Genomic DNA, 13,363 nt, shown 5'->3' with positions numbered 1-13,363 from the left:
CCGGGCAGCTGATGAGCTGGTAACAAGTAACCACGGCGGCCCAACTATACGAATTTAAACACCCGATGGCCCATTTTATTGTTTATTACTTTTTGCCCCCCATGAATTTTTACTCCACTTTTTTGTTCCTCCCAGATCTTTCGTGGGGCGGCGGGATCATATCATACTCTCGACCTTTTTTGGGTGGAGCAGTCCAGTCTCCCGGTGTTTCCGTAGTGCGTCCTTGTTGATTTCTTCTTCTTTCTTCTTTTAGAACTAAACCCTTCACATTTACGCTTCAGTGATTCATATCGTACTACGATCGACCATGACTTTGGGGTGACCGGATAAGAAGATTGTATGTAGCATCATAGCGGCATCGCTGGAGTCTTGCATGGAATTGGCCCACACAACGGATGGCACAACGGAGTACTGAGACGGTCGTTCCTGTGCTACCTCCGTCTCGAAGAAAGAAAACTGTAACCATTCTTGTGCCCCTCGATCGAAGCGCCGAGCGGGGTGCGCGGCCTTTTGGCCCCTTGCACGGTATCCGTTCCGCCCCTTTTTCTGTCATGTGCCGACGCTGATCATCTCTACCACTTTGTCGCCTTATCATCGCCATCGCCAAGGTGGTGAGCCCGGGCCGGCCACACACACCCGAGGAAGAAAACAACATGATGCTGGATCTAATTAAGGCTACGCTACGCATCGTCCCCATCATGGCCTCACACGAGGCAAACCCATGTGCAGCTAGCGAGGGTCGATTTGATCCCCGGCCCTGCCCATCGAGCCAGCCGAGAACTCAATTGCCCGTCTTGCCCTCGGCGGTCACCTTCGCATGCAACGGGCGAGTGGCATGCGGTCCCATGAACCTGCAATTACCAGCTGTTTTCTTTGGCTATCGACACCACGCGGTCGTGTCTCCTTGCACAGCAGTACTCCAGCTAGCTGGCTACCGTTCTTTTTTTTGACGGGAAGCTGGCTACCGTTCTTGATGAACGAGTTCATCTTATCTTCGTGCCAAGGGCATTCCTTTTCTTTTTCTTTTTCAGGCGGTGCCACGTACGTACGGTCCTCGGCGCCGCACTAGTTGCTCTCAGTCTCACACGACACGAGTAGATCAGGGGACGGTTTGCTGCATGCGGTGCCATGCCAGCCTCCGGTATTATCTATCATGCTTCTCGTGCTGGACTGAGCCTCTCCCCAATTTAGATGCATCGAGCCGAGCAAACAAAAAGCATCGTGTGGGATTCTGATTCATGACGACAGACAGAGACGTTCGCACCTGCGATGGCTAGCTGCTTAATTCGAGCTGATCTGATATGCCAGAGCGACCGGCCAAGGGCCGTTGCGTGCCACATATGTTTGTTTTGTAAGCTAGCCCGACCAGAAGCATCCCCTGCCCAGATCTCTGTGGAACGACATCGAGAATTTTACTAGCCCCCCAATCTGCTACTGGCGTGGAATCCCGTAAAACAAACACACCGATTCCTCTCGTTCGCCGTGCGTCGAACGAATATGATAGCCAATCAATTTGTTTTGTCTGTTTTATCTCGGATGTTTTTGGTTCCCTTGGTCGATTCGTTTGCACTAAACAAACAAACAAATGGAGTGGAGTAATAATACTAGAATGTCCGAAATCAGTTCAGATCTGCGGAGGCCTTGGCGTGGGATAGTGCATCGCATGATGCACGACCCAATCGCCCGTTATCGTCCAGGGCAGGACACGGCTGGATTGGTAAATGGCACGCGGTCACCCAACAGAGGTCATGCGAGTAATAAATCAGTAGGCGCACAGAGGCAGGTTTACATGGCAGGCAGCGTTGTGAATATAATACTGAAAAAGACAGACATGTTCCTTTGCGAGCCCACTTGTCAATGTTATTGAAATCAACGGCGCACCTACTCTGTTCGCCGTGACCACCGGCTTCAAGAGGAGGCGCACCAGAGTCCAGAGATAGCCGAGGCACGGCATGCAAGCAGACTCTGCTGCGCTCGCGGGTTAAGCCCTTCAAAGGCAATAAAGGAATCCCCTTCCTCCTGCGCCGCCGCTCCTGCAATGCAAGCTAGCTAGCTATCGTGTTCCGATCCCAAGCTATCTAGCTACCATTGGTTTTTTCTCTTCTTGGTGGCGAATTGCTGCGATTTGTAATTACAGGATACTCTAGTACTATTACTAGGCGCGTAGATAGGTAGTAGAGCTTAGATAGACCGACGATGAAGCTCCATTTCTTGGTGAAGCTCTTCTTCGGGCCGGTGCCGGTGTACTTCTCGGCGCTGGCCATCCTCATCCTCTTCACCAACGCGCAGTACTTCGGCCTGGTCGGCGTGGGCGTGCCGCACGCCACGAAGCTGGTGTCCTCGACGCCGGTGGTGAGCGTGATGAAGTACTGCGACATCTTCCGCGGCGAGTGGGTGCCGGACACGGAGGCGCCCTACTACAACCACAAGACTTGCTACATGATCCAGGAGCACCAGAACTGCCTCAAGTACGGCCGGCCGGACCTGGGCTTCCTCAAGTGGCGGTGGAGGCCGTCGGGCTGCGAGCTGCCGCGCTTCGACCCGGTGCAGTTCCTGCAGTTCGCCCGCCACAAGTCGCTGGCATTCGTGGGGGATTCCCTGGCTCGCAACCATATGCAGTCTCTGCTCTGCCTCCTCTCACAGGTACGGTACCATGCTCTGCTTTACTACTCTTCTGCTACGCTATCGCAAGTTTTAATCTGTCGAATTCGTCGGGGAATTGTGCTGCATGTGCTCCCAAAGAAAAGAAAAGAAAAGAAAAAGGATTTGCGTCTTATACTATGCATTGTGAGAACCTGAGATTTTTCCCAAGTTTGCTTGGACACTGGCTGACCTGTGTTGGCGGCGGAGCTGAGTGCAGGTGGCGTATCCCAAGGACATGTCGGCGAACCCGACGGACCAGAACAAGGTGTACTACTACAGAGCATACAACTTCACCATCAACATGTTCTGGTCACCGTTCCTGGTCCGGGCGCGGGAGCCCGACCACGACGACCCGGCGCACACGGGCCACTACAGCCTCTACCTCGACGAGCCGGACGACAAGTGGGTGTCCCAGGTGCCCCGCTTCGACTACGTGCTCGTCTCCGCCGCCAACTGGTTCTCCCGCCCTTCCCTCTTCTACGAGAAGCGGCGCCTCGTCGGCTGCAGCTTCTGCAGCCGGCAGTACGGCGTCCCGGACCTGACGCTCTACTACTCCCAGCGCAAGGCGTGGCGCGTGTCCCTGCAGGCCATCAACGCCCTTCAGGGCAAGGTGAAGGGCCGGGTGATCGTGCGGATGCTGTCGCCCATGTCGCACTTCGAGAACGGGACGTGGGACCAGGGCGGCAACTGCAAGCGCACGGAGCCGCTCCGGAGCAACCAGACGGTCATGGAAGGCCGCGACCTGCAGTTCTACACGGCGCAGATGGAGGAGTACCGCGCGGCGGAGAAGACGGCCAAGGCGAAAGGGGTCCGGATGATGCTCATGGACGCCACGGCGGCGATGCTGATGCGGCCCGACGGGCACCCGAGCCGGTACGGGCACTGGCCCAACGAGAAGGTGCAGCTCTACAACGACTGCATCCACTGGTGCCTGCCCGGGCCGATCGACATCTGGAACGACCTCCTCTTCCAGATGATCCTCGTCTAGCCGTAACCCCGTCGGTAATGTGGTGCACAGACATGATTTGCGTCCATGTTTTTACGGCAGTTTTGATAAGGAATTACAGTACTATATTTTTCATTCCCATTGCTAGAAGAACTCCCTCTGTCTTGTTCGCCTCTTTTCCTTCCTAATCCCCTTTCCTTTCCTCGGGTCGAGTCACTGTCGGATGCGAACTTTTTTTTATCGGTCGACACTGAAAGAGTGAACAAAAGAAGTTCCTCACTGTAAACGACAGACTGCCGCGTACTACTGAAAAAAGAAGCCACCGGTCATCTTCGACTGAAACGAAAGTTACGCGCTACCACTACGCACCTCGTATCGGATTCCCTGGAAAAATTGCAGCTCCAGCCCGCCGGAGGGAGGGATACGGAAGGAGGCGAGTAAAAGCGAGTAACTTCCCTCGGGCCGTGCGGTGCTGGTGCGGCGAGCCTGCGTGTGGGATGGATCGCACTGATGGCGCCGGGGACGATGTACCGCTGGCGCTGCTGTGGCGCACACCGGAAAAGCAGAGAGACACGCTTGTCGGGAGGTGGGGGCCTCGCGCGGCTGAACCTGAACGCCGCACTGGCCGGGGTGAATGAATTTGGGTGTTGGTTGGCGTGCGCGTCTGTAGCTGTGACCGACGCTTGTCAGGTTCGACATCTGTACGTTCCACAACCTCTGACTTGCCTGCCGGGAGTTACTGCTATAACTGGCCTACGACTTGGCCTTGGCTAGGAGGATGAAGACGTGCGTACTACGAACGGTTCCTTTCGTTCGTGGCAAAGGCGTTTTACGTAGACTGATGGTAGGGTGGGTGGCGCCTTGCCAGTTGCCACTCATTATGAAGCACACCATAAAAAAAATGAACGCACGTACTTGCGTCCGGTGAATAACAGCTCACGCTCATTTAATCTGGTCGATAACAGCTCGCACTCATTTAAGAGGTAATTGCATCACTGGCCTAATAACTTGAGAGATTGGAAATTTCGGTCCAACTTCTTGTAAAATGGGAAAAACCATCGCAGTTGACGGGAACCGAGGCATACATGACTCTCGGTGTGTACCGGAGACCTGTGTACAAATTGTTCTAGTCCGGCAGGCCTTCTTGCAAAATTTCCATGGGCCCGACGGGACTCCATGTTGTTGCCGGGTGTCCAATTCGGAATAATTGGACTAAAATGTTCTCGCATTTCAACTTGTAGGATTAGTGCTTCTCATTTTGCAAGAAGTTGGACTAAAATGTTCCCACCTTGCAAGTTGTTAGGCCAGTGGTGCAATTACCTCCTCATTTAATTTACTAATATGCATGAAAGGGAGATGTCTTGGTTCAAGTGCACAAATTTATATGAGGTGGTTTGTGAAACGGAGAGAGTAGAAGCAAAATACTAAGCAAGACCTCCCCCTAACTTTCTCGACATCGGAGAGCTCTTGTCCATTCTAGCTGATGCTTCTATCCTGTTCGTTCAGCTAATGGGATTCAATAGCCTGCTCGCAAAATAAACAACGGTTTTGCTATTGAGAAGTCGTCTGTTTTTTTGTTAGAGATCAGTCGATGTGTTTGACCGTTGGATCTTGATCCAACGATAACACGTGAAAGAGGAGAGAATTGAGATGACCATCAAATCTTATTCTAACGGCTCTAATACGTCAACTTAGATTTTAAGACTTTCTGTTAAAAATCAGACGACTTAATAATAGCCACAAACCAATAAACAAATATTACATGGAAGTTAATAATCAATTGCTAGAAATTGTACTAGATTCTCTTGTGTTTAGGAGGATGTTGCCCCTAATTTTTTTTGCCTTTGTTGGTGAACGAAGTATGACCCATAAAGCTAGCCGAATGGAATTCCCGGGAAAAAAAAAGTGTTGGCTCTACGAGAAAGGTAAGCCTTGCTTGCAGTCCGCTACATCGTTCTCGGCCCAGTTAAGACTCATCTTCTCAGTCAAAACAAACACGACATCTGCGTCGTCATAATCCTAGTTCAGCCCGAAGCGGAAGTGATTGAAAGATTATGGAAGAGACTATGCCTGGAGTATTTGGGCGAGAGACTGACCGTGTCGGTATCCTGCCAGAGGTACCAACAGCTCGTTTGGTTTGGAAGAATTAAGTATGGGGAATGTGAATTAAATGAGATAAGACTTTAAATCTATTGTTTGGTTAGGGGTATTGAGAGTTTAGAGGGGAAGGGAAATGGAAATTAGGCTGTGAAACTTTCCAATTTCTTTTCTGTGCGGGAAGCCTGGTAATCGTGGGAGGGAAAGGGAATTGAGATTAAACTCCCATTGCCCTTCCCTAAACCTTGCCAAACACACCGTAGGGGTTTTTAATCTTTGATTTTCAATTTAGATATAAGCATTTAGTTATTATTATTTTATTTCAATCCTGTAATTTTGTCAAAATCAACCTGCAACCCACCCTAATTTACAATATCAAGCCTATTTCATTAGGATATCAATTAAATGTTATTATGTTAAAAACTTAAAATATCCTTTTTGTGAAATCCTGATGAAATTATAACGAAACCTCGATAAAATATGTTTTTTATGAAACATTAATGAAATCATAACAAACCATCGACGAAATAATGAAATCATGATGAAACCTAAATACTTTGTTAAAATACAGACGCAATCGGAATGACACCTTGATGACACTAACGAGATCTTGAATGATGAAATGAAGAGACAAGGGTTGTCTGCAGGTTAATTTTGAGAAACTCAAAGGAGTAAATTGAAAAATGGCGGGTTAAAAAGCCATGTTCAGGAGAGAAGAGTGAACCGCGGGCTGATTTTGACAAACCCAAGGGTGTGTAAAAAAAACAGATGTTTATATCTAGACCGGAAATTGAAAGCGTGTGATTCACGAGTCACGACCCGCGTTAGTACATCTAAAATTTCTAGTGAATAGGCCCTTCGAAAAAAATTCTAGTGAATACTTGTATACGCACTGTTCACTGACGCGGTTGTGATTGATTGCCGAATACCAATGTTCCGTCCGAGGAAAAGTACAAGCCACCGAGCCCGTATATAAGCACGGGAATCGTACGGTGCACACTGATCACACTTGTATAAAGATACTATTAGTACTATAAAGGTGTACCGTAATGTTGGAAACAGCAAATTGACTCGCGAAATTTAAACGAATGCATCTCCTTGGGCGCGGGCCTCGGCGGACTGCGTAAGATTTGTGAGCGGCGACAAACAGGAAGCATGTCCGCGGCGCGATTACTGGCCCGCTGCGAAGGCCTCGACGGGGAAGGTCTTGGTGACGCCAGCGAGGCTCTTGAAGACGATCTTGCCGGTGGAAGGGTCGGCGACGGTGATCTCGTTGACCGGCGGCCACAGCATGAGCTCCTTGGCCTTGACGCCCTTGAGCTTCTTGATGCACTTGGGCTGCACGTACCCGGTGATCTCCACGTCGTAGCTCACCTGCTTGCTCACCAGCTTGAACCGGTGCTCCACCTTCTTCAGCTGCGAGATCCACATGTAGCCCGTGGCCCGCACGAAGCCCACCTCGATGACCTCAGCCAGCGGCAGGAGGCCCAGGGGAAGCCCGAACTCCTCCAGCAGCGACGTGGCCATCTTCAGGCCCTCCTCGTGCCCCTTCTTCACCACCGCTCCCTCCCTCTCAGCCATGCCTACCTGCTAATCGGTTTTGTTACTTAGCTGCTGCTTGTGGTTTTGCTTGTGCTTGGTGTTGCATTGCATGTGTGTGGGGGATTATATAAAGGTACGGAGATGCAAGCAAAGGACAAACGAGAGACATGTCAAAGGGATCGAATCCTCGAATTCATCGTTTGGTTTCAGGAGTTTAGCACGAAGGATGTTGGGCGTGATGATCATGGCAACGGGCAAAGGTGCTCTTGTCTACTTCTGTGTTGTTAACTTGCAAGGTTTGCATTGTGGAGTCCGGAGGGCCGGCAACGCACCGGTGTAGTGTTTCGTTCCTCCAAAGAGAATGCGCAACGATGGCTGACTATGAGATGACGAGGCTAAACAAATGACCATTTTAATTCCATTGGTCTGTTTCCCCGTCCGTATGCCTATCTGTCAGCAACTGTGAAAATTATTTCGGTGACATACTGACGGGAACAACTACGCGGTGAAACCGAGATATAGTTACACAACACACAAATAACACAACATTGGTCAAATAGAGACGTTTTTGCTTGGAAAGACAGGTTTGAAAAGTAACCAATATCAAAATGGTCAACAAAGACCACATTAATCATCTGTTAAGAAGGATCTTCAGAAGTCGACTATAGGTGCTGCCAAAAACATATTTATGATTAACCACGACTTTTATTCCAGAAAAACAATACTCCAGTGTCCACAAAACCAGTCATACACTAATCATTTACTTCAGGTTTGAGATAGCATTACATTTATAGTTCGAACGGCTACACTGATATAGTTCCTAAATACACCCGATGAGATGTCCTGCCGATCATCACATACCATCTGCTAAGAAGGATCTTCAGAAGCAACTAAAGGTACCGACAAAAACATATTTTACCTTAACCACGACTTTTATTCCTGAAACAACATTCCAGTATCCACAAAACCAGTCATACACTGAAATTTGTTTGAGATACCAATACATTTATAGTTCAAACGGCTAGACTGATATATTAGTTCCTAAAACACACCAGATGAGATGTCCTGCTGATCATCACATACTTTAGGATGACTGTCGGAGTTCTGGGCGCACAAAATCAGCATCTGCAGTCACTGAGATGTCAACGGTGGGCCTCAGCTGAGCGCAGATTTCAATGGCGCCATGAACAGGATCGGACAAGAAATTGCTGATGAGGTCTTGGTTAATTGGTGCATTCTTGTCGACGGTCACGAAAGCTTGTTGGGTCAAGACATAGTCAAAGCGTGGAGCCCATTTCCTCGACCCTAGCCGAGCTGTGGTGGAGCAGTTATCCACCATGAAGGCCACCCCGCGAGCATGCATGAATGGGTTTAGGGAATCCACAGACTCAATCACACTCTCATTGATGATCTCTGAGTACGAGTGGCCCTTCTTTCTAAGGACCTCAATCTACATTGGTGCAGAATATAACAAATGAATAAATATTTCTAGACCAATGTACAGCCCAATCCTCATCTGAAATAATAGAAACCAACCTGTGCCATCATTAGTGCGACAAACACTCCAGCAGTGAAGGGATGTAAGGGGCCAAGATCACCTTGTGGCCGGGTTGCACGCACCCTTTCACCCACCTTCCACATTCGTGTTTGATCAATGTTGCCCATAGGGAAAGCAGGGAGACCCTCCTTTTCCTATAAATATAAAAACAAGATATACCTCAATATTATTTTTCAATGGATAATGAACATGAGTAAGACTTTAATTCATGTTTAGAGGAAGAGCTTACGTAAAATCTCCTCCCAGCCAGCACAACACTTCTTATTTCACTTCCAGAAGAAACATCTTCATAGCACTCATAGAGTATATCCATGCTTGGGTAAAAAGCTGCACTATATGCCTCTTTGAACTGCTTCTTTCCTTCTTCTGTAAAGGAGTTGTACACTTCGAGCATCCCCTGGTACCATATCAAGTACTCTAGTAAGCAAAGTTCAAAAGAGATATATACTGAAAACAGAAACCCTGTATACCTTCTTGGAAATAGTTTTAGAGACAATCCCAGTGATGCACTCTACAGTGTTCTTATACGCCAAGACCTCGTCCATTCCTTGTTCTGTGTATCGCCTGAAAAGAGCCTCCACAATGCCATGAACAGCACCAAGCAATATACCTGAATAATAGATTATTTGTCACTGACTCACAGTGCAAATTTTTACAGACACAGAGAGGAAAGTAGGTCACCTCGCTCGCCAAAAATATCACTCCGGTACTCTTGCTCTAGAGTAGTAGCAAAGGTGAAAGGAGAACCTAGAGCAATTGACCATCCTAGAGCAACATCTGTAGCCCTTCCATCAACATCCTACACAAAAAGAACCACAAAAGGACAGGCAGCAGTTGGTAACATACATATTCTTCGAAGAAAGAACCAAGAAAAAGAGTGTATATTCAATGAAATGAAATTAGCTGTTGTACAAGCAATACCGACTTATAGCATACCTGGTGAACAGCAAAGCTAGAGTTGATACCGGCACCGTTGACCTCTTTACCCTGAACATAAAGCCTTCTAACTGACGGGCCCATTCCCTTGGGGCATACAGCTATCACACTGATGTTTTGGGGAAAATCAAGGCCAACTGATTGTAAATGTCCAAGGAGAAACCCATGTGACAAACCAAGAATACTGTTCGGTTTCATGTGTGAGAAGATTTTCTCGTAGTTATCTGCCTGTACAACATGTAAAAAATAATTCAATTTCCAGCATTGTTGAGTAAATAAAATAAAATATAAGAAGCTAAAATTCCCATGGACAAGAACGTAAAGAAAACAGATTCTGATGTACAAACTATCAACATTGACACAAAACTGTGATCTATAAATAGCTAGCAGGGTTTCTTGAAAAAAATTAGCAGGGCAAGTCCATGAGAAAATGCTCGTACTGAACATGATTAGCAATATATGAACTTAAATTATGCTGCTGAAATTTCAGCAAAAGGCAGCGTTCTCAAATATGCAAAGTGAGCATCCCATGCAACTAACATGCATTGTGTAATTTAGACAAATCTTATATAACCTAGAATCAATATGATCTCGAAATCATACCACTCTAAAGACTCTTGATAATCATACACTGGTGCGGCAACACAATCATAGCACGTATGGTGTATGCGGGCGTGTGCAAAACAAGCAAACCTGGGCAGCATCTGATATCAATAACAATAGAAGGTCACTGCTTGAGACAGTCTCCCATATATCTCCCAAGGTCCCATTTTCTTCAGTAAATCCAGCTGCACGTGCATCCTGGAAAGATTTGGAACCTTTCCGAAGACCAATCTAAAATAAAATGGCAGGATGTTGAGTCAAAGGATACAGCTGTGCTACTATAAGAACTGTTGAAGAAAACGAATAATAATAATTTTCTCACGGGTGAAGGATCATAATAAATAATAAAGTATTAAGATTCAGAGGATTTTAATAAGAAGCCATCTAATTTGACCTTATGTAGCAGCGTAACCTATACTAAACATTCAAGGACAGAGCAAGATGTGACCTTAACAACGATGTCCGACTTTGCCTCAGCAAGTGAATCCCTCAAGTTCTGAGCTTGTGCTGGACCCTGCAAAAATAGCACAGACGCTGTTATAGCCTGAACATGCCTTTCACTATAAGAGTACTTATTTTGTTGAGCACAAGTGACAGAAAAGATCTTTGAAGTAAATAGGGAAAGTGCTAATGAAGCACATCAACATCTGCACCCAGTTATCAAAGATATCGCTAGTTTCTTTTAAATGGAGAGGCTTCATCGTGTCTGGCACCACCAATATAAGCATCAACACGCACTAAATCCTCACTACTCATATATCTATATCAAACAAGTAACTGAAGCCCCGATCTATAGGGGTTTCCCCCCAGCCCCATCTAAAGTCTGGATAGAAGTCTGAACACCCAGCTGGCGCGCACGAACTGGTTCCCGGCTGCTGACCATGTCTCAGCCTGAAGCTCTTAGAATGCTGAGTGTTGCTTATCGTTCTAGTCCAGCACGAACTATGTTTTCTCTTTTCTGCCTGTCAGACTCTGTTAGCCTGGCCTGGTCTTGCTGTGGATTCTGAATGTTTGGACGACTTTTGGTCTCATTTATCAAATGGGGCTGGGGGGGAACCCCTATTATTCTAAAAAAAAAATCCACCATCGGAAGTTTGCTAGAAAATGTGTCCGAACAAAGTGTACCCCGTCAGAAAAATGCTAGTCACGCCCTCATTCTTCACCAAAAAGACAAAAATTATACCGTCACTAGAATTTCACCACCAATATAGGATGCAACAACTTTCTTTAACATAATAGACTTCCCACGCATATACTCCCTCCGATCCATATTAATTGTCTCAAATTTGATCAAATATGGATGTATCTACGCTTACAAAGCGTCTAGATACATGTAATATTTCGACAATTAATATGAATCGGAGGGAGTAGAAAAGAAGGTTTGCATCTTTTTAACCTGCGAGCCCCATCCAAGCACGCCGATCTGCTTGATCCCCTTGAACGCCTCCGGAAGCAGCGGGAAGAGATTCCTCCCACCCCTCACAATGTACTGCAGCAAAAACACTCAAGAAATCACAAACTGTAACTCTTTTTTTTTTGCGGGTATCACAAACTGTAACTTATTTCACAAATTAAACACCAAAAGGTCAGAGTGGAAGACAGCACGGGGACAAATCGGACCTCATCATGGCCGGCTAAGGACACCTTTTCCTTCTTGAAGACGGAGGTCTCGAAGTCGAGCGATGGCATGGTGGCGCCGATCACCGACGGCGACGCGACCTTTGCTACTACGGCACGGCAGCGGCCGGCCGAGGAGGCGAGGATGCATGGGGTCTGAGCGGCGGGGAAGGATACGGAGCCCACGGCTGGGGTTTTGGAGGCAGGGTTCAGGGTTTTGGGGTGGGAGAAGGCAAGGGAGGAAGCGGAGGAAGTGGCCGCCGCCATTGGGGATGCGATGACTAGGGTGACTGACTGCGAGGGGAAAAGAGGGGATTCCTGGATCTGCTCAGCTGCGTCCCGTGGGCATATATATGTAGGCGACAATAGGATATTCACATAACGATCATCAAATGCTATAGCCACTTGGTAATTCAATGTTTACTTAAGAACTGTTTGATTCAAGAAGAACCATAGGAAATTTTTAGGATCTTTTTTTACTTGTAGATTGAATCTTACAAACTACTCCCTCCGTTTCATAATTCTTGTCTCAAATTTGCCTAAAAATGAACGTATCTATTCCTAAAAAGTGTCTAGATACATGTAAAATTTCGACAGGAATTATGGAACGGAGGGGGTACTTTTTTTAAACGGTTTTGCCAGTAAGAAGTTGGCTGGTTTTCAGTTAGAGATCAATCGACTTGTTTGAGTCGAATCTTAATTCAACGATAGCACGTGAAAGAGGGAGTATTGGTGATGACATCTTAATCTTGTGATTGCATTTTTATCGCTTACCATGTTTGCCATCCAACGGCGATGGTGCATCTACTTAGATTAGCATTTTACTTAAAAATCAGACACGTAAGATATAGTCAAACCCTTTAAAAAAAACTTTGCACTATATTTTTACGGATTTGTTATTTCGAAGGCAACAAATAACTATTTATAAGTCGAGGCTAACAACCGACTGATCCAAGCACCGAGATTTGTGCATGATTTATGCCAGTACTACAAAAGAGTGAGAAAAATCTTAATCGGATGTCTATTATTGTTGACTGAGAAATAACTATTTCTAAGTCGACCGAGAAATAGACATTATCATAATTTTTAATAAAAAAATCCATTGTACATACATATCACTGCAATGCATTTTTATATTTCTACGTTTTTAAAATCATGCGAGTCGAGGAAACATTTAAAGGTTTGGTACGTGTTACTAAATTGTTTTGTGATTCTTTTCTTAACTGAGCATGTATCCATTTGCGCAGAGAAAGAAAGAAAAACTGAACATGTACCCAACACTAAAGTCAAGAAGCTTACGAGCTCAAGATTACCGACCTTATTTTTAGTACAATAATGTTATACTCCCTCCGTGCACTATTAATTGGCGCGGATTTAGTAGAGGGAATGCGCACGATAAGATTGGTACATTTTTCTCGTGC

General features: G+C 46.5%; 3 protein-coding genes across 3 annotated transcripts; 1 reads left to right on the top strand and 2 right to left on the bottom strand.

Annotated features, from left to right (window-relative positions):
* The first annotated feature begins 1,828 nt into the window (after nucleotides 1–1,828).
* LOC100835102 (protein trichome birefringence-like 19) lies at nucleotides 1,829–3,793 on the top strand. The gene is made up of 2 exons (XM_003569420.4): nucleotides 1,829–2,643; nucleotides 2,861–3,793. Exons 1-2 carry the CDS (start codon nucleotides 2,197–2,199, stop codon nucleotides 3,629–3,631), a joined length of 1,218 nt encoding a protein of 405 aa, XP_003569468.1. The 5' UTR covers nucleotides 1,829–2,196; the 3' UTR covers nucleotides 3,632–3,793.
* A 2,930-nt stretch (nucleotides 3,794–6,723) lies between these two features.
* Nucleotides 6,724–7,377, bottom strand: LOC100835636. The gene has a single exon (XM_003569422.4). It carries the CDS (start codon nucleotides 7,265–7,267, stop codon nucleotides 6,857–6,859), a length of 411 nt encoding a protein of 136 aa, XP_003569470.1. The 5' UTR covers nucleotides 7,268–7,377; the 3' UTR covers nucleotides 6,724–6,856.
* Nucleotides 7,378–7,958: 581 nt separating this feature from the next.
* On the bottom strand, nucleotides 7,959–12,276 carry LOC100834797 (ketol-acid reductoisomerase, chloroplastic). The gene is made up of 10 exons (XM_010233788.2): nucleotides 11,946–12,276; nucleotides 11,722–11,814; nucleotides 10,774–10,839; nucleotides 10,416–10,556; nucleotides 9,723–9,950; nucleotides 9,468–9,585; nucleotides 9,257–9,396; nucleotides 9,016–9,183; nucleotides 8,765–8,920; nucleotides 7,959–8,678 (listed from the first exon to the last, which is right to left on the bottom strand). The coding sequence occupies exons 1-10, from the start codon at nucleotides 12,207–12,209 to the stop codon at nucleotides 8,313–8,315; spliced, it is 1,740 nt and encodes a 579-aa protein (XP_010232090.1). The 5' UTR covers nucleotides 12,210–12,276; the 3' UTR covers nucleotides 7,959–8,312.
* Nucleotides 12,277–13,363: the final 1,087 nt, after the last annotated feature.

Source organism: Brachypodium distachyon, chromosome 2 (assembly GCF_000005505.3).
Source record: "Brachypodium distachyon strain Bd21 chromosome 2, Brachypodium_distachyon_v3.0, whole genome shotgun sequence".
Lineage (NCBI taxonomy): Eukaryota > Viridiplantae > Streptophyta > Magnoliopsida > Poales > Poaceae > Brachypodium > Brachypodium distachyon.
This window is presented reverse-complemented; position numbering and strand designations above follow the sequence as displayed.

What these genes read in the sequence shown, in the direction of transcription:
- LOC100835636 (XM_003569422.4), bottom strand. Translation starts at nt 7,267, where the DNA reads ATGGCTGAGAGGGAGGGAGCGGTGGTGAAGAAGGGGCACGAGGAGGGC.
- LOC100835102 (XM_003569420.4), top strand. Translation starts at nt 2,197, where the DNA reads ATGAAGCTCCATTTCTTGGTGAAGCTCTTCTTCGGGCCGGTGCCGGTG. An exon ending in TGCTCTGCCTCCTCTCACAG is followed by an intron (nt 2,644 to 2,860) that starts GTACGGTACCAT and finishes AGCTGAGTGCAG; the next exon opens with GTGGCGTATCCCAAGGACAT.
- LOC100834797 (XM_010233788.2), bottom strand. Translation starts at nt 12,209, where the DNA reads ATGGCGGCGGCCACTTCCTCCGCTTCCTCCCTTGCCTTCTCCCACCCC. An exon ending in TGATATTTTTGGCGAGCGAG is followed by an intron (nt 9,397 to 9,467) that starts GTGACCTACTTT and finishes TCTATTATTCAG; the next exon opens with GTATATTGCTTGGTGCTGTT. An exon ending in CTAAAACTATTTCCAAGAAG is followed by an intron (nt 9,184 to 9,256) that starts GTATACAGGGTT and finishes ATATGGTACCAG; the next exon opens with GGGATGCTCGAAGTGTACAA.